Here is a 23,642-nt window from a genome sequence, read left to right on the forward strand (position 1 = left end):
GGAACTGGAATTCATATGATCCAAAATCGGAACCAGCAGAATTGATACATTTCAGTTTAGTGTTAATAATTTAAAAAGTGATTTAGAGTTGTAATGTATTTATAACGGTATAGTCATATTTACAGAATCGCATGACGGTGGTAACATGGTGGTACAAAGATGCAATGATGGTGGTACCATGTTATAGGCTATCATGGTACTGAATGATTACAATATCCGCGTATCATGTATTTACATGAAAGAAACCCATTAATATGGCATGGTATAATGTAAAGACATAATATTGCTTTTAATATTACTTCGTTTATTGTTACGGTGAAAACGTTTAAACTTACATTTCAGTGTTTCTCCTCCTAAATCATAAGTTTAATACAGTCTCCCGACCAATAAGAGGACCCGATATCACACTATCCATTCGGATTGAGCTATACTGTAGCAAACAGACATTCTCGGCCAATCAGAGGACGTGATCTTACAGAACAAAATGGCAGCGCTGGGGTTTTGAGAATGGGAAATTAACAAAACCTGATTCATTTACTGCATGAACTGGAATATTTTGTGGTAAGCAGGATTTTAAAATCAAGAAATCCCAAATTTGCTTTTTAGCCCATATGTACATTTGATTTATACACCTTATGCAAGAACTATGTGTTATTTTTCTGTGAGACGTTATGAGTAGAGATGATGTCTGTCGTTCTTCTGCCGTACACAAATGATTTCCATATATGGTTGATCAATTAATGTTTTGATGTATAGTTTATAAAACAGACAGAATGAAGGTGAATCTGAGTCTGAAGCAGGCTATCCTGCAGGCGTGGAAGGAGCGCTGGAGTGATTATCAATGGGCCATTAACATCAAGAAGAACTGTCCTAAAGGATCCACATGGGACTACCTCAATCTAGCAGGTCATATCTAAATATATCATCTCATATTAAGTAGAGAAATTACTGTGTCACACTATACACAACCCAGTTTTAGACATTTGTTATTAATTCATTTTGCCCACTGTTGAGCCAGGGCCGGATTCAGCCAGCCCCACTAGGGGGTGCAGGTAGAATATCAGGGGGGGCAAGTCATTTTTGGGGTGTCAAATCCCCCCAAACCCCTAAAATGCATAGAAATCTATACTAAATATCATCATATCAGTTCATCTATTCATATATCTATCTTAGGGCTAGGCGATAAAACGATAACGATATCTTTCGCGAAATAACATTTTCTCGATAGAAATATGAGACTATTGCATAGAACTCATTTGTCCAATTTTTTTTTAAATAGACATAAGAATAGCCAATCAGAATTTAGTAGCGCTGTGCCGAACCAATCATTGTGGGAACAGAGCCATGTTCCCAGACTTCCCACTGTTACCTACAGCACTTGTGAATTAGCAAGCGTTACACATGTGGATGTCTGGGCTGCAGGAGCCGACCGGGCAGCGGAGAACATTAATGTTCCGTCTGATGAAAAATTTACTGAGAACTCAAGCGTTATACCATAAGAGGGAAAAAAAACAAAGAGATTTAAACATTAAAATAAAATAAGCCTTCACACACAGAATATAACCTAGCAGTCAAAAATCCCCCCCCACACACACACACACACCTGATTCTGGTCTGATTCTAAACAAAATAATTAACATCTGGCTTGACACTGCTAATAGCTTAGCATTTCATTTAGTTTATGTTGTCTTTGAAAGCTGCTCTAATTTGCACCAAAGATTTAAACAAAAATGTATCTATATTCTGTTTGATTTTTTGTTTAAAAAAACAATTATTCTGATAATTTGTTGTTAGTTCCTAGCTAATTCATTGCTGCCAGTGCTAGCTTTAGCAACCAGAAATCGGCGCATACTCGACTCGTCACTCGGTGCAAATTACAAGAGAAAGCGATAGAGAGATCGATGGAGTGAATGAGAACACGCTTACAGAAAGAGTAACCAAATAATTTCAGTGACTGACGGCGAAGGAAATTCAAAACAGGGGCTGAGCTCAGCTGACGACAGTGTGTCTGCGTGCTCCGCTCTGCAGTGACTGACTGAGACGTGAAGCTCAGCAGGTTCACCACAAGTCGGTGAAGCGACTGGCCACGCCCTCCCTATGCATCTACCAATCAGTAGCTACTTTGAATGAGGGATAGAGAGCAGAGAGCGCTCACTCTGACCATTTTTCTTGAAATATTTTTTAAATTTGGGATCTTTGCATGCCATCACGTTTGGGGGGGCAGTCACGGCATTTGGGGGGGCATTGCCCCTCCTTGCCCATGCCTATATCCGGCCCTGTGTTGAGCAATCATGTACACATCTCTTATGCTCTCTAAGGCGGCAGACCTGGACAGACCTGTAACCCTCCAGTCGACAGCCGCTGTGTTAGATGACACTCTGTGATGCATGTAACCTGTCTTATAGTTGTTAAGTTGTGATTATTGTTTCTCCTGATACAGAGGCTCTTCTGGAGCAGGCTATGATTGGCCCATCACCCAACCCTCTCATCTTGTCCTACCTGAAGTATGCTATCAGTTCACAGGTAAAACGTACTGCTTGCAGTGCTTGATTTATCATAGCCTTTTATTTGCAACTTTTCTCACAGAATACATTAATCATGATGACTGTCTGCTAATAGTGCATGTGTAAAACAAGCTTTACTTTTGTGTGATGCTGCTTCTACACCATTAGGTGTCAGTATAAGTTCAAGATGACTGCAATAGGCCAAGCAGCTTTTTGACATGATATTCTCTCTCCCACCTCTAGATGGTGTCATACTCTAGTGTGCTGACAGCAATCAGCAAGGTTTGTGGTTTTTATTTTTTTATTTTAAACATATTATGATTAGACTTTTTTTACTTAATTTAATTTACTAAATTTCCATTTGTCTATCCACAGTTTGATGATTTTTCACGGGAGCTATGTATCAAATCATTGCTTGAGATCATGGGCATGTTCTCCAACCGACTCAGGTACCCATCCATCAGTTAGTCGCATCAGTCCGTCTAACAGTCAGTGAGATGCAGTTTTCCTAGGACAGAAGTAATATGTTTTTCTCTCTTGTGTTTCTTTCCTGCAGCTGCCATGGAAAGACAGAGGAGTGTATCGGGCTGTGCCGCGCAATGCTGTGTACCGTGGTTTGGCTCCTGCAGGGCTGTGCGTGGTACTGTGAGAGACTGCGGGAGTCCAGCGGTCTTCCTGCAGTAGAGAACAGTCTGAGAGCCTGCCTGGAACGCATGAACAATCTGTTACACAGCACCAAGAACAGAGCCCTGGTGCACATTGCACGCCTGGAGGAACAAGGTGTGTGTGTATTTACTAAGAATAATTAATAATAATAATCTCTTTATGATATACTTACATAGTACTTTATATAAATAAGCAACAGTGTAAATAGTGTCAATTCAATCTATTTGGTGCTCAGTCGTTCAAGAACAAATCTATCTTCTTTTTTTTTATTTTTTGGAGATCTCCTAAAACAGGTTTACATGCATCAAAAGTCAAAAAACACTTTCATTTTCTGATAATATACATTGCACATCGCCAAATTGTTCAATGATTCTCAAACGACTCGATGTACATAGTGCATGTAGTTACAACTATTGGTTCCCAAACTTTTTACAGTGGTGTACCCCCTGAGGCATTTAACATCCTTCTGCGTACCCCCTCTCTTCCACTTAGACTGCAGTCACACCTTTTCCAATATTTGCCCTCTTAAAGTGATTTTCAGGTACATGTGTTACCTTTTATGAAGGCAATGTTTTTCTAACCCTATTAAATGTATGTCTCACAGTTTATGTAAAATTCTTAAAATTCTAGTAATTTAATTATTATTATACTAAATACAGCAATAAATTCAATCAAATGAAGTGGCACAAGCAGCATCTAAATGTATATAGTATATAGATAGTATTTATACACTGTTTAATGCTGCTCAGATGTGGCATAAATGCGATTACAATGGCATAAATAATATGAGATAATGTTTTAAATAAAATAAAAAATTCAATAGAGAAATATTGGTAAAATATTGGTAAATGTAGTGGTACTTTTAAAAATTTAATTAAAACTAAATTAAATTAAAAATCACTGTCTTAATGTCATTCATTCATTCAGTAACATGAACGGGTTATTGAATTATTGACTCTCCAGATTGAAAGCAGCAGATTTGTTCACTAACGAAACACTCTTGTGTGTTGTTTGGAGGTGCACAAAAGTTCTGCGGTGGCTTTCGTTGGAACTATTATTTCATTGCAAAATAGAGTAAACAATATCGACAATACTGTTTGAAATGTACGTCACTTAATATTAACTTTTTGTTTGTTAAATTGTTGTATAAAATCAATGTCACTTTTGTAATGGTGTGGATATTTGGGAAAATTTGCATTATTGCTGGTATAATATATTGTCAACATTGAAAACAATAAGTCACACTGTATCTTTCTGTATTGTGGACAGTTTGAGTCTTAAATCAATCTCTATGCAGTCTGTGTCTATATTTGATCTTCATGCTAGTAAGTGCTAAATCCCCACTTTTACAAATACTTTGTGGAGAATGGCAGTAATGTAGTGCAATCGATTTAAGTCCCTTGTCCTGAGCAGTTAAATTGAGCACTGTTCTTCAGAAATATTCTCCAGGTCCTGCTAATTCTCTGTAGAAAAACAATTTTCAACCTTCATTCTGACCCTCTGTCTGAAATGATCTGCTTTTAAAGGGCGGCTCATTTAAGGCTTGTCAGTAAACAGCAGCTGTTATGATTGGCTAACATCATTGCTTAGGAAACATTTTTGCACATGATTAAGTGTTTTAAACCATCCGAAAAAAGCCGTCATTTACAGCCAAAGCATTATTAAATCGTTTACTCAAGGTTTGTGATTCAGCTGCTGTCAGATCTAATGCAGCTGGCTGCTTCATCTGTCAACAAAAGTTGTTTGCAAACTTTCCATTACACTGTGCCTTGTTTACAAAACAATCTGCAATCAAATTCTCTGAATAAACATAATCCTCCGAAGCAATCCATGTAGCCTTTCAAAATAAACCATCCACTTGTTCCTGCTGGGATCCTTCTGAAGTCTGTACAGAAATGTGCAAATTAGCTCTTTAAACAGCACGTCAAAGCGAACGTTCCTGTATGCTTTCATTTACTCTTCCATTTTTGTCCTCGTCGACAGACACAAGCATGTGGATATGTCAGAAAGTGAATGTGCATCTGTATACTGTATCCAGTGTAGACAGCGTCAGTGATTATAATGGGTTATTATAATTTGCTTTTGACGTGACGCTCTCATTCGTTGTAGGCAAGTGTAAGCCATTAAGTGACTGAATGCCAGTGGGCGGGGCCTATGGTGCAATTAAGTATTACTATTCGCCGATGTCTTGCTCTGGAGGCAGTCTAATGCAAATTAATTGGCCTGTGTGACATCACATATCCCGCAATATCAAAACAACCCATTTGTGGAGCTTGATTAAATAAATGTGTTGTTTATAATGAGGACGTTTTAAGATATGAAACTGGATGTTTTACTGGTACAAAGACCTCTTATATGTCAAAATATCAAAGCAAATTTGATTTCTTATGTCATGACCCCTTTACCATACCCGACTACTTATTGAATCAAAACCTGTCCTAACTTGACCTGTATCCCACCTCAGTAGCATAATTTTTTTTTTTTTTTTTTTTATTGTTATAAGTACATTAAAGACACCTAATATAAAGTTGGACCCAACATTGAATTGAAAATGCAAATTAGTAATATTTGGCTGCCATGGTGATAACTGGACTGCATCCAGTTGTATGGTGGTGTTCTGAAAGTATTCATTTGTGTTCCAGTTTCACTTTGTTGACACATTTTCCAGGTAAAACGTATAACAATGAACATTTACACCATCAAAACCCGCCAATACAATACTGTTTTGTGATTTCATGAATCATATATTTCTTAAATCCAAGTATAATTTTTTTGCATTTTTACATTTATTCAAAGTAACACGCTGATTTTTTTGGGACTTTAGCTTATTCACCGTATCCCCCAGAGTTAGATAAGTCTATACGTACCCTTTTCATCTCCGTGCGTGCCGGAACTCTGTCTGTCTGTCCTACACATTTCTGTTTTGTATTTTTACACTATGTAATGTTTTATTTATTAACCCAAGTATAAATTTCATCAAGTTAGTGTTTTTATTCCAAAATAATATCTAAAGGCAGTAACAATTTTTTTTTATATATATATACTGGATAATTTGTGAGCTAATGTTCAGCTTTACACTTTTCAACTTATTTTCATGAGTCATCAAGCTTGTACACACTGGTCACAGACACGAAGATGTACCATTAATTTACCCAAGCTGATCGCTCACTTAAACCCCGCTCAGTCATCGTGTTTTTAGGCCATTTCAAGTTTGATTTTGACGTGACAAAGTGGTGATATCTAACTCTTCACTGTTAATCACATATTTTGCTGTATTTGCTTTGTTTTATTTTTGTACTGTTATATTCTCATCCATTTTCTGAGTCAATCTTGCCTACTCTCACTTGCAACATGATGAAACCATATGACACTATAGCATACTGCTGTTTATTGCATAATACCAGCAGAAAGAAATAGTGTATACCACACAGGATTCAGTAAGTAGTCATCTAGTATTCCATTACCAATGTAACCCTTTTCTGTGGCCTATTAATCAGAATGACTCAGTGTGATTTCATTTTTACAAATCGTTTCTTTTAAACTCTGCCTTTCAGAGAATCGGATTACTAATTTGTCTGCATCTCCAATCAGAAATGGTTTCCAAATTTATTTATTTTTTTTATCTCCAAAAAAATTATATGTGGGTAAATTTTTATTGAATGACTTTTTACTGTTTATAAATATTATATTGAGTCCCATTTAATTTGCCATGTCTTCTCGTTTCATAAGCATCCTGGACCAATGTAGAGCAAGCTTTGCTCAAGCTGTCAGAAAATCTTAATGCTGTGACCAATCAAACGCTGAAGGAAAATCTTGAGGAGTGTGTTTCTTTGGTCAATAGGTGAGAATCCAAAAAGACCTCAGACTCACTGTTTGAAGTGCAGCAATGAAAGAGCTGGAAAGAAACTGATTACTCACAATGCATTTGCAAAGAGGTTCCTGGCATTTATAAAATGAAGCAATGTTGTGATTATTGGTTGAGTCATTAGGCTAGTTTAACAATAACAAGGAGACACTTTATATTAGGTCTCTTTAACTACTATGTCCTCAAGGTAATTGTTTGGTACAATGCACTTATGTTGTATTGCAAAACACTTTTGCTGCTATTGAGGGAGGATATGGGTAAGGTTAGGGTCAGAATTCATGGTATATGGTTAGGTTTAAGGGTGGGTTAAGGGGTAAGCATAGGATCAACAGTTGAAATATAGATGTTATTACATGTTTTTATTATATATTTTTATTAAAGATTTAAATGTTTGTACATACAGCGAGGAAAATAAGTATTTGAACACCCTGCTATTTTGCAAGTTCTCTTACTTAGAAATCATGGAGGGGTCTGAAATTGTCATCGTAGGTGCATGTCCACTGTGAGAGACATAATCTAAAAAAAAAAATCCAGAAATCACAATGTATGATTTTTTAACTATTTATTTGTATGACACAGCTGCAAATAAGTATTTGAACACCTAAGAAAATCAATGTTAATATTTGGTACAGTAGCCTTTGTTTGCAATTACAGAGGTCAAACGTTTCCTGTAGTTTTTCACCAGGTTTGCACACACTGCAGGAGGGATTTTGGCCCACTCCTCCACACAGATCTTCTCTAGATCAGTCAGGTTTCTGGGCTGTCGCTGAGAAACACGGAGTTTGAGCTCCCTCCAAAGATTCTCTATTGGGTTTAGGTCTGGAGACTGGCTAGGCCACGCCAGAACCTTGATATGCTTCTTACAGAGCCACTCCTTGGTTATCCTGGCTGTGTGCTTCGGGTCGTTGTCATGTTGGAAGACCCAGCCTTGACCCATCTTCAATGCTCTAACTGAGGGAAGGAGGTTGTTCCCCAAAATCTCGCAATACATGGCCCCGGTCATCCTCTCCTTAATACAGTGCAGTCGCCCTGTCCCATGTGCAGAAAAACACCCCCAAAGCATGATGCTACCACCCCCATGCTTTACAGTAGGGATGGTGTTCTTGGGATGGTACTCATCATTCTTCTTCCTCCAAACACGTTTAGTGGAATTATGACCAAAAAGTTATATTTTGGTCTCATCTGACCACATGACTTTCTCCCAAGACTCCTCTGGATCATCCAAATGGTCATTGGCAAACTTAAGACGGGCTTTGACATGTGCTGGTTTAAGCAGGGGAACCTTCCGTGCCATGCATGATTTCAAACCATGACGTCTTAGTGTATTACCAACAGTAACCTTGGAAACGGTGGTCCCAGCTCTTTTCAGGTTACTGACCAGCTCCTCCCGTGTAGTTCTGGGCTGATTTCTCACCTTTCTTAGGATCATTGAGATCCCACGAGGTGAGATCTTGCATGGAGCCCCAGTCTGAGGGAGATTGACAGTCATGTTTAGCTTCTTCCATTTTCTAATGATTGCTCCAACAGTGGACCTTTTTCACCAAGCTGCTTGGCAATTTCCCCGTAGCCCTTTCCAGCCTTGTGGAGGTGTACAATTTTGTCTCTAGTGTCTTTGGACAGCTCTTTGGTCTTGGCCATATTAGTAGTTGGATTCTTACTGATTGTATGGGGTGGACAGGTGTCTTTATGCAGCTAACGACCTCAAACAGGTGCATCTAATTTAGGATAATAAATGGAGTGGAGGTGAACATTTTAAAGGCAGACTAACAGGTCTTTGAGGGTCAGAATTCTATCTGATAGACAGGTGTTCAAATACTTATTTGCAGCTATATCATACAAATAAATAGTTAAAAAATCATACATTGTGATTTCTGGATTTTTTTTTTTAGATTATGTCTCTCACAGTGGACATGCACCTACGATGACAATTTCAGACCCCTCCATGATTTCCAAGTGGGAGAACTTGCAAAATAGCAGGGTGTTCAAATACTTATTTTCCTCACTGTAGAAGTATTTAACAGGTTCAAGACACTTAATATCCAAAAGCATTATGATAAAGATGAATCTTTAAAAAAGTTGGTAATTTTGATTCATTTTCATATTTCACTTAAAGCTGCCTTTATTCTTTTAAATGATTCATTTGTGTTTTCATAGTATTCCTCAGATGTTGTGTCTTCAGTGTGATCCACCGGTCCACACCACATTTCCTTCAGTCCATGCTTTCGTCATGCTGGAGGGAACCATGAATCTCACTGGAGAGACACAGCCGTTAGTTGAGCAGCTCATGATGATCAAGAGGATGCAGGTGGCTTCAGACACCAGTGTTCATACTTGAGATGAAGTGGTGTGTGTGGGTTTTCTGATGTGTTTTTGTGATCTGTGTCTGTAGCGTATCCCAGCTCCACTGTTTGTACTGGAGATCTGGAAGGCCTGTTTCACTGGACTCATCGAGTCTCCAGAGGGGAATGAGGAGCTCAAATGGACAGCATTTACCTTCCTAAAGGTTTGCTTGAGTCACCAATCACTGGTCTCTCTTGAACTTTCAGTTGTAATATTGGCTGTGCTAAAAAGGCCAGTTAAAGAGAGAGAAATAGAAAATGTAAATTCTGTCATCATTTATTCACCCACATATTGTTCCAAACCTGGTTGCACAAAAAATTCACAAAGCATTCTTAAGAATATATTTTGTTTCTATTTTTTATTTTATTTTATTTTTTAACACTTCTATTTGCTTCTTATTTTGTAACTTAAAAATAATAACATTTTCTATTTAAAGAAAAATTGTATTTCAAAAAAACTGTTTAAGTACTCCTCCTTTCTCTAAATAAGCTCTAACTTTAATAATGTTCGACCAAGGGTAAAAAGGCTTCTGGGTGGTGTTTGGCTCAATGTCATGAGGTCTAACATATATGTGGAAAGCATTTCCTTCCCCATTAATGTTAGATAAATGAATATCGTGATTAAATTTAGATTACATTTTTGGTAAACTTATTTGAAGAACAAGACTCTCTTTATCTATGTTACTTGACTTTGTTTCAGACAATTATTATCTATTTGGAGTTTAGTCAAGCTGTTGTTTATGGAGTAAAATTGAGCTTTTTCACATGACATTTCCAGATTCCTCAGGTTTTACTAAGGCTGAAGAAGTACCCACAAGGAGAGAAGACACAGGTACAATTATTTGACTGTTTACTTAACCTGTACATGTAGGATTTTAACTATTTTGTTTAAATTCCTAATTTGTATCTCTCATGACACCTGAAACCTCATATGTCTGTCAGCAAAATATCTCAGTCCACATAATGTTAATCACTTTATCTGACCTGTCCGTGTGTGTGTTTGTCAGGATTTTACAGAGGATGTGAACGTGGCATTTGAATATCTTCTGAATCTCACTCCACTGCTGGATAAAGCCGACCAGAGATGCAAGTATGTCGCCACTGCCAACACCTGTGTTAGTTATGTGCTGAAACATAGAAAGCTGGAATGATGATTTGTATGGCCGGAACCGTATGTTGCTTTTATTCAAAATGACTGGCAGTACATTCAAGGTATTTATTAATAGCATGGTTTTAGATCAACTGGTAGAGCTTGGAACTTACATAAATATATACACATTGATCTGTTACCATAATCATGTACCATGATGTGAATATGGTACTTCAAGAATACCATTGAATCTCCATGTGAGTTTTTGACTTCACAATATTGTTTTTGTTCAGTTATAAGGCTGTTGTTCACTGTGGTGCGTGTGTGTGTGTGTGTGTGTGTGTGTGTGTGTGTGTGTGTGTGTAGCTGTGACTGCTTGAGTCTGTTACTGCAGGAGTGTAATAAACTGGGTCTGTTGTCTGATCCCAACACTGCCAATCTTACTGCAAAACGGTACTGTCAGAACATTTTATTCTTATTTTTATTATATCATTAAAATGTGGCAACATGCACATTCTTTATCTATGTTCCTTGTTGATTTCTTCTTCTTTTTTTTACTCAGGACTGAGGACAGAGAACATGCGCCCAGACTGAAGACAGCAGAGAATGCCAATATTCAGCCCAACCCAGGCCTCATCCTGAGAGCCGAACCAACAGTCACCAACATCCTTAAGGTCCTCAGCTGGTTTTATATCATTTTATATTGATTGTCTTGGAATCTCACAAAGTCTGTTAAAAACTTGTGCAAGTTATATTTTACCCCGATATCAAAAAAAGAAAGAAATTAGCCTGTTTATAGTCGCGATGAAACCGGAAAGAAAAAATGTGGGTGACTTATTTCTGTGCATCAGTTTTTGAGATGTGAGCGTTGCACTCAAAAGTGGAGACAGATGAACACAAGTTTGCACCGGCTGATCCAGTTATGGTATTTTGATGAAACATTAATTTGTGAGGTCAAAAAACGAAATTTATTGACATTTTATTTTCATGACAGTTTACCTTACAGTGTTTTATACTTTATAGTATTATTTTTACAGTGTTTTAGAGCAAAAAAAATTTTTGTCATGAGAATTTGGAGGGAAAATGTGCTTAATTGTTATAAAAAATGTCAAAATAAAAAAAGTAATGGTCCTGGAAATAGGCTTTATTTTCATTATGTAAAATATCTTTCTTTTTTTTCTATTAGAGTGAAATATGATTTTGAATATGTTGTCTGTCTCTTCCAAATGAGTTGGTTAATGGTTTCATGCCCTCAATGATATGAAATTTATTTGACGAGTAAAAAAAAACTCATTAAGTCTCATTAGTTAATGTTAGTATATTAACCAACAATGCACAATACATTTGTTACAGTATTTATTACTCTTTAACTCTTTTTGGTTACACTTTATTTTAAGGTGTCATAGTTACAACAATTATATGTTTAATATGGAGTAATATTAATTACATGTACTTACTATAGGATTAGAGTTTGGTTGAGGGTTACTTTCATGTTATTATGCATAATTTACTGTTATTACTATGGTAAGTATGTTACATAATAACAAGGATACTGTAAAATAAAGTGTTACCATTTATTTAATAAAAATACAACTGCTCATTGTTAGTTCATGGCTCAGGTTCATTAAATAATATTAACAGATACAACTTTTTATTGTAATATATTAGTAAATGTTGAAATTAAGATTAATAAATGCCATTGAATTATCTTTTTTCATTGTTAGTTCATGTTAACTAATATTAAATGGAACCTTATTGTAACCTGTTAGCTGACCGATCTCCTCTTTCTGGTTGTCTAGACTGTGGATGCAGATCATTCTAAGTCTCCTGAGGGGCTGCTGGGAGTTTTGGGTCACATGCTCTCAGGGAAAAGCCTTGATTTGCTACTGGCCGCTGCCGCAGCGACTGGAAAGCTCAAGTCTTTCGCTCGCAAATTCATCAAGTATGACAATATGACAGAAACTGGATGCATTGCATCAGGATCATCTTATATTTCCTCAGAGAAATACATGAACAAAGTGTCTTTATTTATATATATATATTTGCTGTTATCTTTCAGACTTAATGAGTTTCCAAAACACATCAGTGGAGAAGGATGTAAGTCATGTGCTTTATTTTGCTACAATTACATGCAGTCTGTTAATCAGTTATTATTCAGATGGGCATTTGGCTAATATGTTCATGCAAGATAAAATTTCGGGACACTTTTAAAATTGTCATCTTCATGTATTTTTCTAAATTATAACGGAAAGTGAAGGACACTCTGTCCTTGAGGATTACTAGAGTAATATGGGCGCGCTTCTGCCGTGTGAACTTGCTTTGATATTTTTTAGCGTGTGTGTGTTTATATACACACTTTTAACATGACACCTGCAAATATACTTTCCAGCGAAGTCTGCGTCAGTACGAGCTCTGCTGTTTGACATTTCCTTCCTCATGTTGTGTCATGTCGTGCAGACCTATGGGTCAGAGGTCAGTTTCACACATATTTATTCTACAGATTAAGTGTTTGAGCTATAGAGCAAAAGGGTGTTACAGTCTGATGAAGTTGTGTAACATTATTACATAATTCATAACCACATCCTTCCGTCACAGAACACTTCTTTTTTAGGCGTTCCCCTATACCTGAGTCATTGACACCCTCTTCCTTGTCTGTCCAGGTGATTCTTTCGGACCCCAGCCCATCGAGCGAGACACCCTTTTTTGAGACTTGGTTGCAGACTTGCATGCCAGAGGAAGGGAAAACCCTGAATCCAGACCACCCCTGCTTCAGACCTGAGTCTGGGAAGGTGGAGAGTCTGGTGGCCCTGCTCAATTCTTCCTCTGAGATGAAGCTTGTGTAAGTGCTTCTTCACATCAGTCACTCTTGTCACATTAACATCTTCACAAAACGTCCACTTCAGTAGCTGTGTTACAGTTAAGTTTAATTTATTTCTATGAATCGGTTCAAACTGTTTGTGAATTGCTTCAACAATTTATTTGTCATCTCTCAAACATTTTTGCCTCAAAAAATTGTCTGCATGACATTTTTGACATATATATATATATATATATATATATATATATATATATATATATATATATATATATATATATATATAGTGCTTATAAATGAAAATGATGAAATGCCTACCTTTACTGTATAGATAATATTCATCATGTACTTATATATCCAACTTTATATAGAGCTGTGCGATAATATTGTTTACATTTTTTGACAATATAGACAATCAAGTATTTGAGATGTGCTATAGTATATATCACTTTACATGACGGTATTGTACACTACCGTTCAAAAGTTTGGGGTCAGTAAGATTTTTTAAATGTTTTTAAAAGAAGTATCTTCTGCTCACCAAGGCTGCATTTATTTGATAAAAAAAAACTGTAATATTGTGAAATATTATGACAATTTAATATGAACTTTCTATTCATCATAGCATCATGAAATAAAAATGTAAATTACTGTTTTCAACACTGATAATAATCATAAATGTTTCTTGAGCATCAAATCATCATATTAGAATGATTTCTGAAGGATCATGTGACACTGAAGACTGGAGTAATGATGCTGAAAATTCAGCTTTGATCACAGGAATAAATTACACTTTACTGTATATTCACATAGAAAACAGCTGTTTTAAATTGGAATAATATTTCACATTATTACTGTTTTTATTTGTATTTTTAATCAAATAAATGCAGCCTTGGTGAGCAGAAGATGCTTCTTTTAAAAACATTAAAAATCTTACTGACCCCAAACTTTTGAACGGTATTGTATGTATGCAAATAAAGTTGAATATAGTTATAAATCCAACGTTATGTATAGAGCTGGTCGATAATATGTGGAAAATTTGTCTTCATCATTTTAATGTTTGTTTGTTTGTTTGTTTTTACTGTTTTTTACTTCTTACATTTAAACATTTTGAATATTCATGTCTACACCAGCTGTTATTCTATTATGACGACATGAACTAACAATGAACAAAACAGTTGTTACAGTATTCACCTTTGTTAATGATAGTTAATAGAAATACAGTTGTTCGTGTTAGTTCACAGTGCATTAATTATTAACTAACAAAACTTTTGATTTTAATAATTTATTAGTAAATGTTGAAATGAACATTAATTTAGATTAATAAATGCTGTAGAAGTATTGTTCATTCTTTCTTAATTCATGTTAACTAAAGTAGTTAAATAATGTTAATTAATGAAACCTTATTATGAAGTGTTACCAATGTTTTATCTCTCCATCCATTTACATGAGGTAAATAATTGTAGTGTAATATCAGATAAGGCTGACTCATTTTGAGTGATGCATCTGTGATGAGAGAGGCAGATTCTCACGGTCACAGCTACTTTTATTATTATGGAAAATGTTGATGAATTTCTGTGTGCTGACTGCTGCTGTTTCTAGAAAAGATGCATTTATAGTTCTTCAACCTCTCAAAAATCAAAAGCCATTGAGCAGTTCAAGCCACAGGTTTTTCATGCTACTTCAATGAAAAGAAATTCTAATATAAGCACATATGCAATTTTATGTTGAAGAATGTGTATTTTATTTTTTATGACTTGCTTAGTAAGTATAAATAGCACACATTACTTGTATTTAATTTTTTTTATTATTTTATTATTATTATAATCAGGCACAGTGCAGTGTCTCTGTAGACACAAACACCACCACCACACACTTATGACCATACATAATAATTTAGAGGCATTATTTTTGTATGAGTCTATTTTTTTTATTATTGTTTTAGAAAATCCTGCATAGTGCACCTTTTAAAATGACCTTTGTTAAAACATAATTTACTAAATACCAAATAGCATGGTAAAATAAAATGAAATGAATTTCTTTGAATAAAATGTTAACAAAGCTGGAATTAGTATATTTTTGCATCCAAAATCACATATTCTCAGTGTATATACTGCATTTGATTAAGAATTTGCTTATTCATGGAACAGGACAATCTTGTTCATAAAAACTTTAGGAAACTATTTTTGAATTGTTGAATCAAGGTTCATATGTTAATGAGCCATGGCTTCTAAATTAATATTTAGCAGTTTGGTTTCAATAAATGGAGGAAGTTTTTGGTTGTGGTTGTTTGGTTTTGTGCTGCTTTTTTCTGTCTTAAGGATCTATTAGTAAAACATTTTCTATCTCTCTCCAGTTCGATGAAATGGCATGAAATATGCCTCAGTACTCCAGCAGCTATACTGGAGGTTCTCAATGCCTGGGAGAATGGAGTTTTATCAGTAGAGGCTGTTCAGGTGAGGACATTCATGGGGCCTTAACCAGGCTCAAAGATTCTAAAGCAGTAAGAGCCATGAGTTGTGCCATATTGTCAGAATACATTTGTTTCATCTTTATGGCTGTAACTGAAGAAATCTCTTTCTCTTTCTGTGAGTGTAGAAGATCACTGATAACATTAAAGGGAAGGTGTGCAGTATGGCCATCTGTGCAGTGGCGTGGCTGGTGGCTCATGTTCGGATGCTAGGATTGGATGAAAGAGATAAACCTCAGACTATGATTCGTCAGCTCATGACTCCTATGTCAGGAGAAAACACTTTGCAGTTCTACCATGAGCGGTAGGGATCACTACATAACCACACTAAATCTTATGAAGTAAACTACAGGTCATGAGATCTGAAAAATGTTTATATTAAGATTATCTAAATTAATTGAAATGCTAAAAAAACATGCAAACTGAAATTATATATATTTATATATATTAGTGCTGTCATTTGATTTAAAAAAATGTAACTAATTAATCACACTTTTTTTCTGTAATTAATCGCGATTAAAAACATTGGAGTTTTAATATTTTATATTGTAATAATTTCATAGATACTCTCCAAATTAATGTAAAAACAACTTGGACAGTATATTTTAAATATTTGTTTTAATGGCATCTTTTTATGAATGAAGGCCAGTATCATTGATACTAATACTGGTACTGATGTCTCTATGAAATAGATAACAAAAAAATGTGAATTATACGCATTCTCATTTTTCTTTTGAATGGTTTAAAAGCATTTACATGAATAAGAGTGTGATCATATAATGTAACGGCAGCCAAAGATTACAGAAAAAAACAGATGTTGCGTTAGTTGTGTTAAATATTTTTGAACTGAAAAAATAATCGCATATGTTAACGCACTAATTTTTACAGCACATAAAAGAATTTATGAAAGTTGTGTGCCATGTACTGCCGTGTTTAGTTCCTGGTCTTCAAGATTTCTGAAAGGTGTGTTTGATTAGGGTTGGAACTAAACACTGCTGATCGTGGTCCTCCAGGTACAGAATTGAATTAGCTCTGAAAGACTGGTATTTGTCTCCCTCTTTCTCTCACACCTTCTCCAGTGTGGTGATCATGAGTTCTATCTTGGAGCACATGTGTGCTGATGTATTTCAGCAGACTGGACTGTCCCTGCGGCCAGCGGTCGAAGGTCAGGAGGTTATTCCCTACCGTAACCTTCTCCCAGCACGCCAGCCCATCCATCAGGCTCTGCAAACCCAGTTTAGGGAGGTTCTGGAGAAGGGCTGGGTGGACTCCCATGCATTTCATCTCTTTGAGAACCTACTACATATGGGAGGGGTTTTCTGGTTTACTAACAACCTGGTTAAGGTAAATGTGTTTGGTATTGCACTATTAAAGATTGAGGGAAATGAATTGTACCTGTAATCTGACTTTTGTGCATGTGTTTGTGTTCTAGGAGCTTCTGAAGGAGACCCGTAAAGAGTGGGCGTCTCGTGTGGTGGAGTTGCTGTACAGTATTTTCTGCCTGGACACACAGCAGATCACCCTCACCCTGCTGGGACACATTCTGCCACGTCTCCTCACTGACCCTGCCCATTGGCACAGCCTGGTAGATCCGCCTGGAAGAGCTCTGGCAAAGTATGGCCTTTTTTTCTCTTTTCTTTTTTGAATAGCATTTTGTGTTAAAATTTTGGTGAATATTACACACTTTAAAGCACTTAAAGTACACTTACACTTAAGGTACACTTAAAGCAATAAGGTTTACTCTCCCTCTTGTCATTCCAAATCTGTATGACTAAGGATAATTAAATTATATAGTATTCATCCTAGGCATTAAAGGGATACCCTTAAATGAAAATTCTGTCATCATTTACTCACCCTCAAGTTGTTACAAACCTATATGAATTTCTTTCTCCTGCTGAACACAAATGAAGATATTTTGAAGAATATGGGTAACCAAACAGTTGATGGGCTCCATTGACTTCCATAGTATGGAGAAAAAAAAAATACTATGGATATTTTGAGCCTGTCTGTGAGCCCATTAACTGTTTGGTTACTCATATTCTTCAAAATATCTTCATTTGTGTTCAGCAGGAGAAAGAAATGGATCCCTATAATGCTCAAAAATGGAACAGAATCACAATTTGCAATATTGTTATATTTATATGTTGTATTCGAGGGTAAATATTTGCGCAGGCAGTTTGAATGTAACTAATTATAAACGAAATCCTAGGTTGGGTATAATTTTGTTTTATTATTTGTGTACAGTTCTTATTTTTAATATACAGTATTAATATGATACTACTTTTTATACGGAAAGCATAAATATAACTGGTGGACTAATCAAAACAGGCACTCAGAACACCCTTCCAAGGGGGCAGCAGGATCCAAATTATTTAAATTAATGTATTATTATGAATACAATTTATATAAATATTACTATTAATATATTGACATTAACTTAATTGAAATACAAAAAAACCTATACAATTAAAATGTAAACTTTTTAAAAAAAATATTTTCCCTATTAACAACTTTTTTTTATATAAAGAACAATTCCAAAAGGCACATGGTGGCTTAAAATTATTATATTTAATATCTTTTTATAAATACAATTTATATTGATTTGAATTTTATTATATTAAGATTATCTAACTTAATTGTATTTATTTATTTTTGTGCTTTTTTTGTTGTTGTTGTTTTGAACATGATTCATTAATAGGGTTGGGAACTGAAAATCGTTTCTTATCTAGAACCGTTAGTGTATTTGATAAATGCCGGAACCGTGCGAAATTCCTAAGTTTCTGTTCCGAAAACGGTTCTGGTGCGATGTGTGGGCGAAGTGCTGGGAACTTATCCTAATAGCGTTGTCTCACCTCATGAATATTAAAATAGTAATGAATGCACTGGCCCTCGCGCTACTCTACTATACGTTTTGCATCAGATATCAACGTAGAGAGAGTATAAAGACAGTAGAGCTGCAAGATTAATCTTTAAACGTTCTAGATCTCAATTCAAACACCCACGCAATCTTATTCCTAAATAGCAAAAACTTCACACCGGCACAAGCATGGATTTCAAGCATATTCTACCCCTTCTGAGAGGGTATTCTCCACTGCTGGAGATACAATAAGCTATAGGAGAGGTCCCAAATTATCCTAGAGAATGTAGAAATGTTTATTTTCCTTCAGAAAAATTAATTTTTGGAAAAAATGCTAAATATGTTGAATTTGTTGACATTACCAGTCTGTTTAACTCATTTGACAAGTATAAGACATAACAAACAAAAAGGATTGTGCATTTTCCTCTTACTACTATTTTTTTTATTTATCCGGAAAATTTCTTTCGATTCCCAACCCTATTCATGAATGACTAATTTATGTATGAATGAACTCTGAAGTTCTCTATTCTTTTGACTTGCTTTCTTTCATCTGCTTCCTCTTTTTTTTCAGTCAGAGATTCAAAACGGACATCCGTTGTGATGAATATGAAGTTGTCAGGCTTTTTCCTTGGTTTCCCTTTTTTTTTTTTATTTAGTTACAGTTAGTTAAATGAACATTTATATGAAGTCAATCACCCTTACTAGATGTAAACCTTTCATCTGACAGAATTTGCATGGGGGAACACCTGCTTTAGCGCAGAAGAGAGACTACATTTTAAATGTCTTTTCTGTCAACCTTTCAAAGTATATTAGCATGTAGATGTGTGAATGACAGATAAGAATTTAAAATGTGGGGGAAAAAAAACTGGCAAAAAATTCCAATTTTAGGACTTTCTATACTTATTAGAGTGTTGTGTATGTAATGCAATGACATGTACACATTTCAAGAATGAAATTAACAATTTTTTTGGTGAATCAGATCTTTTTCCCCATGAAAATGTCATTCCTGGGTAACGTAATGAATTTAATTAATTACATTTCTACCATTGTTGGCATATACAAATGTACTGATATCCATAATTGGAGCTCAACAAACAATTAGTGCTCGTAAAACTATAGTTTAATCACAATTAATATAATCAATTTCATATAGACATGGGCTCATTTTTGGCTGCTGATAACTAAAAAAAAATAAAAAAAAAGCTGGAAAATGTTTAAAATGTTTTCCAATAAAGTAAATAAGATTTGTTTTATCCTTAACTCAACAAAAAACAGAATTGTGTAATCTAACACACAAATATGGGTTAAATTAATTTCCTGTGTCAGTGTTAGTCGGAATGACATACTGTTAGATGGAAGGACATTCTGCAATATTTTTCTGGATTACCATAAAAACCATCCTAGGTTTCATTTTTCTTTCCAACACTCAAACTTGAACACTGACACGTTTTTAATGATTTAAAAAAAGTTTAATCAACATTTTTTTTTATGCAAATTAATTCAGCCAACACTTAAATGCAACAGCATGTCATACATTTTGTAATAAAACATTTAATACTTAACATATTTCATACATTTTGTACCTACATTTGATTTGGTAATAACATTACCTACATTAGAAATTATACTTACTGAATGAGTGACTTTGTAAGTATTCACGTAACCATTTGTGTAACGTATTTAATCAGATGAATTCACAGCACTGTTAATGTGGGGAAGATTGGAACTTTTGAACATTTCCAAATGAACTTCAGACATTTCTGTTCTGTGACACTGAAGATTGGAACCTTTGACACCCAATGAGTGTGGGCATGTGACTACCAAATGTTTTGGAGTTTCCCCCAGTCTGGGATACATAGTTGTGACGAGCGGTTTGTTAATGACTCAGGCTCCAATAGGATGGCTTGCATGTCAGATGTGTAATAAAATATTACATCTGGGGTGGTTGGCCACACAAAGGCGTTTCTGCCCATTGTATGTCGCATGCAGTTCACTTCAAGTTCATCATCACCCACCATATTCAGGACTTGGCCTACAAATGGCTGGGCATCATATTTAACAATCACAAACCTTCCAACAATATCTGGTGTCATAGTAAGATGTGGTGTTGTTGCTGGAGCATTGGTGGGTAATTCACACACATCTATGCAATTCATGTCCACTTCATTGGGACTGAAGCAGTCACAGTAGTTACCCTTCCCCCGGCTGCAGAAGCAGGACAGCTCTCTGTGCCTAAACCGTCCAGGGGTAAGAGACACAATCTGGTGAATTTTCACTGTGCCCTTCACAACAGGCAGCTTCTCCGGTACAGCTTCATCTCGTCTTAGGATGTCCTCTTCTGACACCCAAAAGTACTTGATTGAAGAGGCTGTGCTCTGTAAAGCTTCATAGAGCTCTTTTGGTGTCTGAATATATTCTCCCATTTTCACCCTCTGATCAGCCGTGCGCTTTACAGCGCCACCCACGCCATCTGGTGCACCCTTACCATGGGCTTTCTCCGAGAAATTTCAGGCCACCTCCTTGAAGTCCAAAATAAACGGCAGTGTGGTCAGAAGTTGCGCTTATTTCTATATTGGGTAACAGGCCCGTCACTCATGAAATGGATGGTTGTAAGAGTGGGATTCTGCTCCTTCAACTTCTTTAAAATTGGCTCAATGTGTGCCTACACATCTCTTTCATCATGAAGTAGGCTGTGTGAAATTGTGGCATATGATTGATTCCCATCTGATGTCTAGACCACACTGGTGTGAATTGTGGCCTGTTTACAACTTCTCGGTGTGGAGCTTGCAAGCATAGTTCTCAGAGAAATCCACTTGTCTGCACTGCTTCACTTGTCTGCACTGCTCAACCTGGTGTATCCAGTTGTAGTGATGTTTGGCAAGCAGATAAAGTTTTTCATTCAGCATTCTTTGTAGGTCCTGCCACGTTCCACATTCTGTTTTTTTTTTTTGTTTCCCACAAAGTTTGTGAATTCTTGACCTTTGAACAGTCTTGACCCTTTCCCACTGTAGCCATGTGGTGGTGGTGTTCTGTTCTTGAGGAGCTCTTTCCACTTCTTTGCAACAACACTTAAAACAGACACGATACATACAATCCTTTCTTAGAGGCTCACACACAATGGATGCCAACAACTCTGAAATCCTTGCCACTTTTACAAAGCCACTTTGAAATAGTTTCTCCACAAGCATCTGGACATTTTGGTGGTCAATGCAGTATAATAATATGTGTTGCGATCACTTGTTTTAGGTTCCATTATGTAGAAGGGGCGCAAGCGCACAAACTGTCTGTATGATGTGTGAGTTCCTTTTGTGTTTCTTTATTGTATTGTAAATGTAACTCTTTCTTTGTTTTTTGTAGGACTCTTCTTTGAACTGTCTCTTTTTTTTTTCCTGGTAGAAGTCTACTATTTTCATCCCTTCACAGGAAGTGAGTAACCTCTGCCTTCTTTACTGCAGCAAGCTTCTTGGCTTCCTGTGAATTGCGTTTTTCATTTACGTGCTCTACTATTGTTTTGTTAAACATTTTCTTAGTTTCTCTTTTTTTTTTTTTTTTTTTTTGACAGAGCAAGGTTTCTTTGAAGTTTGACTATTTCATTCTTTAGTTTATTTTATTGTTTTGCGTTTTTTGTTCGCACATTGCCATCATTTCTTTCTGGAGTAGACGAAGCAAGTGGCTGGACATTCTCTTGAGGGTTATCTGGCTCTCTGGGTTGGGGTTCTTCAAGATTAGACTCATTAATTGAGACTGGAGTGTCGTTCATTAATTCATTGATCTGCTTTAATCTTTCCCTCCAATTCCTCTGGTTTACCCTCCACTGCTCCCTTTTGTTCTTGCAGCAGAAGGGATCATCTGCTGTACAGGCTTTTTGGGAACTGACCTTGATTTTGTAGTAGCTACACACAATAATAATGAGTATTAGATGCAGGTTGTAATTACATCAATTTAATTACAATCATATTTTCAAAATATTACAGTAAATCTGTAAAACTATAATGCTTCATAAACAATGGCCAAGGGTATAGTCCAACACATTATACAGCTAAAACATTTAGGCTTATTGCAAATGAGTGTTAATATTTTAATTAAGTTTGCTTGTTACTGACACATTATCATTCCACTGAGTCATCACTATAATACCTTGCTCTCTTTGTTCCATGATACTCAGCCCTAGCTTCTGCATCTGCGTTTATCCTGGCTCTGAACTGTCTCTGCCTCTCTTTATTAGACAGAGGCATCTGGAAGGACAGAATTGACCTTAACACACCAGAAGCTATACTAAAGCTTTAATAAAATGTTGATGTAGTAATAAATATGATTACATTATTCATGATTTGACCTAGCCTGGCAAGCCAGACCTACATCAAGATGTTAGGTCTGGCAACTCACCATTGGCACGGCTCAATCCGAGGGGCGGGATAAACGGTTGTCTTTTCAAATTCCCTCTGCACGCAATAGGATAGCGCTACAACCAACCAGAGCGTTTTCCCACCAGCGGAGAGCTAGTTCAGTTGATAGATTCAACTTTTACACATCTTCCTTTTTTAAGAATGACTTAAGTGCCGTTCTTTGTTCTTTTCTCAAAGAACAGCTTAACTCCAAGTCCTCCAGAGTCGCGGCCAAAGCCGATTCGAAAGACCGCTGTTCGCCAGAAGCAGCAACTCTTCTTTGTTTTCAAGTAGCAGGGAACCGTCGCAACTCTGTCGTCATTATGTTAAGCCCGCCCCGTCTACTCTATACACAATGTGATTGGCCTGACTAGAGTTTGGTTTTTCCAGCTTGAAAGTCAACGGAGAGTTGCTAGACTACACTGGCTGCAAAATAAATTTTGCTGCCGCTAGGGTGCATCTAGATTTCTAGGCTAGACCATTAACATTACAAAATTCAATTCAATGATAATGACCCATGTGACTCATTGAATCATATGAAATCAAGATGAATGACAGGAAAAATATGGCAAAAAACATACAATTATGTAAATCATGTTAATAATAGAATTATAATAACTATGCCTAAAATTTTACAAATGTTAATTAAAAACT

At 36.1% G+C, this 23,642-nt stretch overlaps 1 protein-coding gene across 3 annotated transcripts in view; it reads left to right on the plus strand.

The window, feature by feature from the left end:
- Positions 1-417: 417 nt before the first annotated feature.
- The window catches only part of med24 (mediator complex subunit 24), a 28,704-nt gene continuing 5,479 nt past the window's right edge, over positions 418-23,642 (plus strand). The window contains exons 1-21 of one of the 3 annotated variants that reach the window (XM_081393232.1): positions 418-561; positions 757-906; positions 2,441-2,523; positions 2,748-2,786; positions 2,880-2,953; positions 3,061-3,284; positions 6,900-7,011; positions 9,190-9,340; positions 9,425-9,538; positions 10,153-10,206; positions 10,382-10,464; positions 10,831-10,917; positions 11,027-11,138; positions 12,264-12,406; positions 12,524-12,561; positions 12,854-12,936; positions 13,125-13,303; positions 15,633-15,732; positions 15,875-16,050; positions 16,826-17,090; positions 17,179-17,360. In XM_081393232.1, coding sequence (XP_081249358.1) covers positions 774-906; positions 2,441-2,523; positions 2,748-2,786; positions 2,880-2,953; positions 3,061-3,284; positions 6,900-7,011; positions 9,190-9,340; positions 9,425-9,538; positions 10,153-10,206; positions 10,382-10,464; positions 10,831-10,917; positions 11,027-11,138; positions 12,264-12,406; positions 12,524-12,561; positions 12,854-12,936; positions 13,125-13,303; positions 15,633-15,732; positions 15,875-16,050; positions 16,826-17,090; positions 17,179-17,360 — 2,432 coding nt within the window. In that variant the 5' untranslated portion in view covers positions 418-561; positions 757-773. The remainder of the gene's footprint in view (positions 562-756; positions 907-2,440; positions 2,524-2,747; positions 2,787-2,879; positions 2,954-3,060; positions 3,285-6,899; positions 7,012-9,189; positions 9,341-9,424; positions 9,539-10,152; positions 10,207-10,381; positions 10,465-10,830; positions 10,918-11,026; positions 11,139-12,263; positions 12,407-12,523; positions 12,562-12,853; positions 12,937-13,124; positions 13,304-15,632; positions 15,733-15,874; positions 16,051-16,825; positions 17,091-17,178; positions 17,361-23,642) is intronic. The other 2 variants (XM_081393234.1, XM_081393233.1) reach the window with 2 other exon arrangements.

Source organism: Scardinius erythrophthalmus (genome assembly GCF_964197995.2).
Source record: "Scardinius erythrophthalmus genome assembly, chromosome: 18".
NCBI lineage: Eukaryota > Metazoa > Chordata > Actinopteri > Cypriniformes > Leuciscidae > Scardinius > Scardinius erythrophthalmus.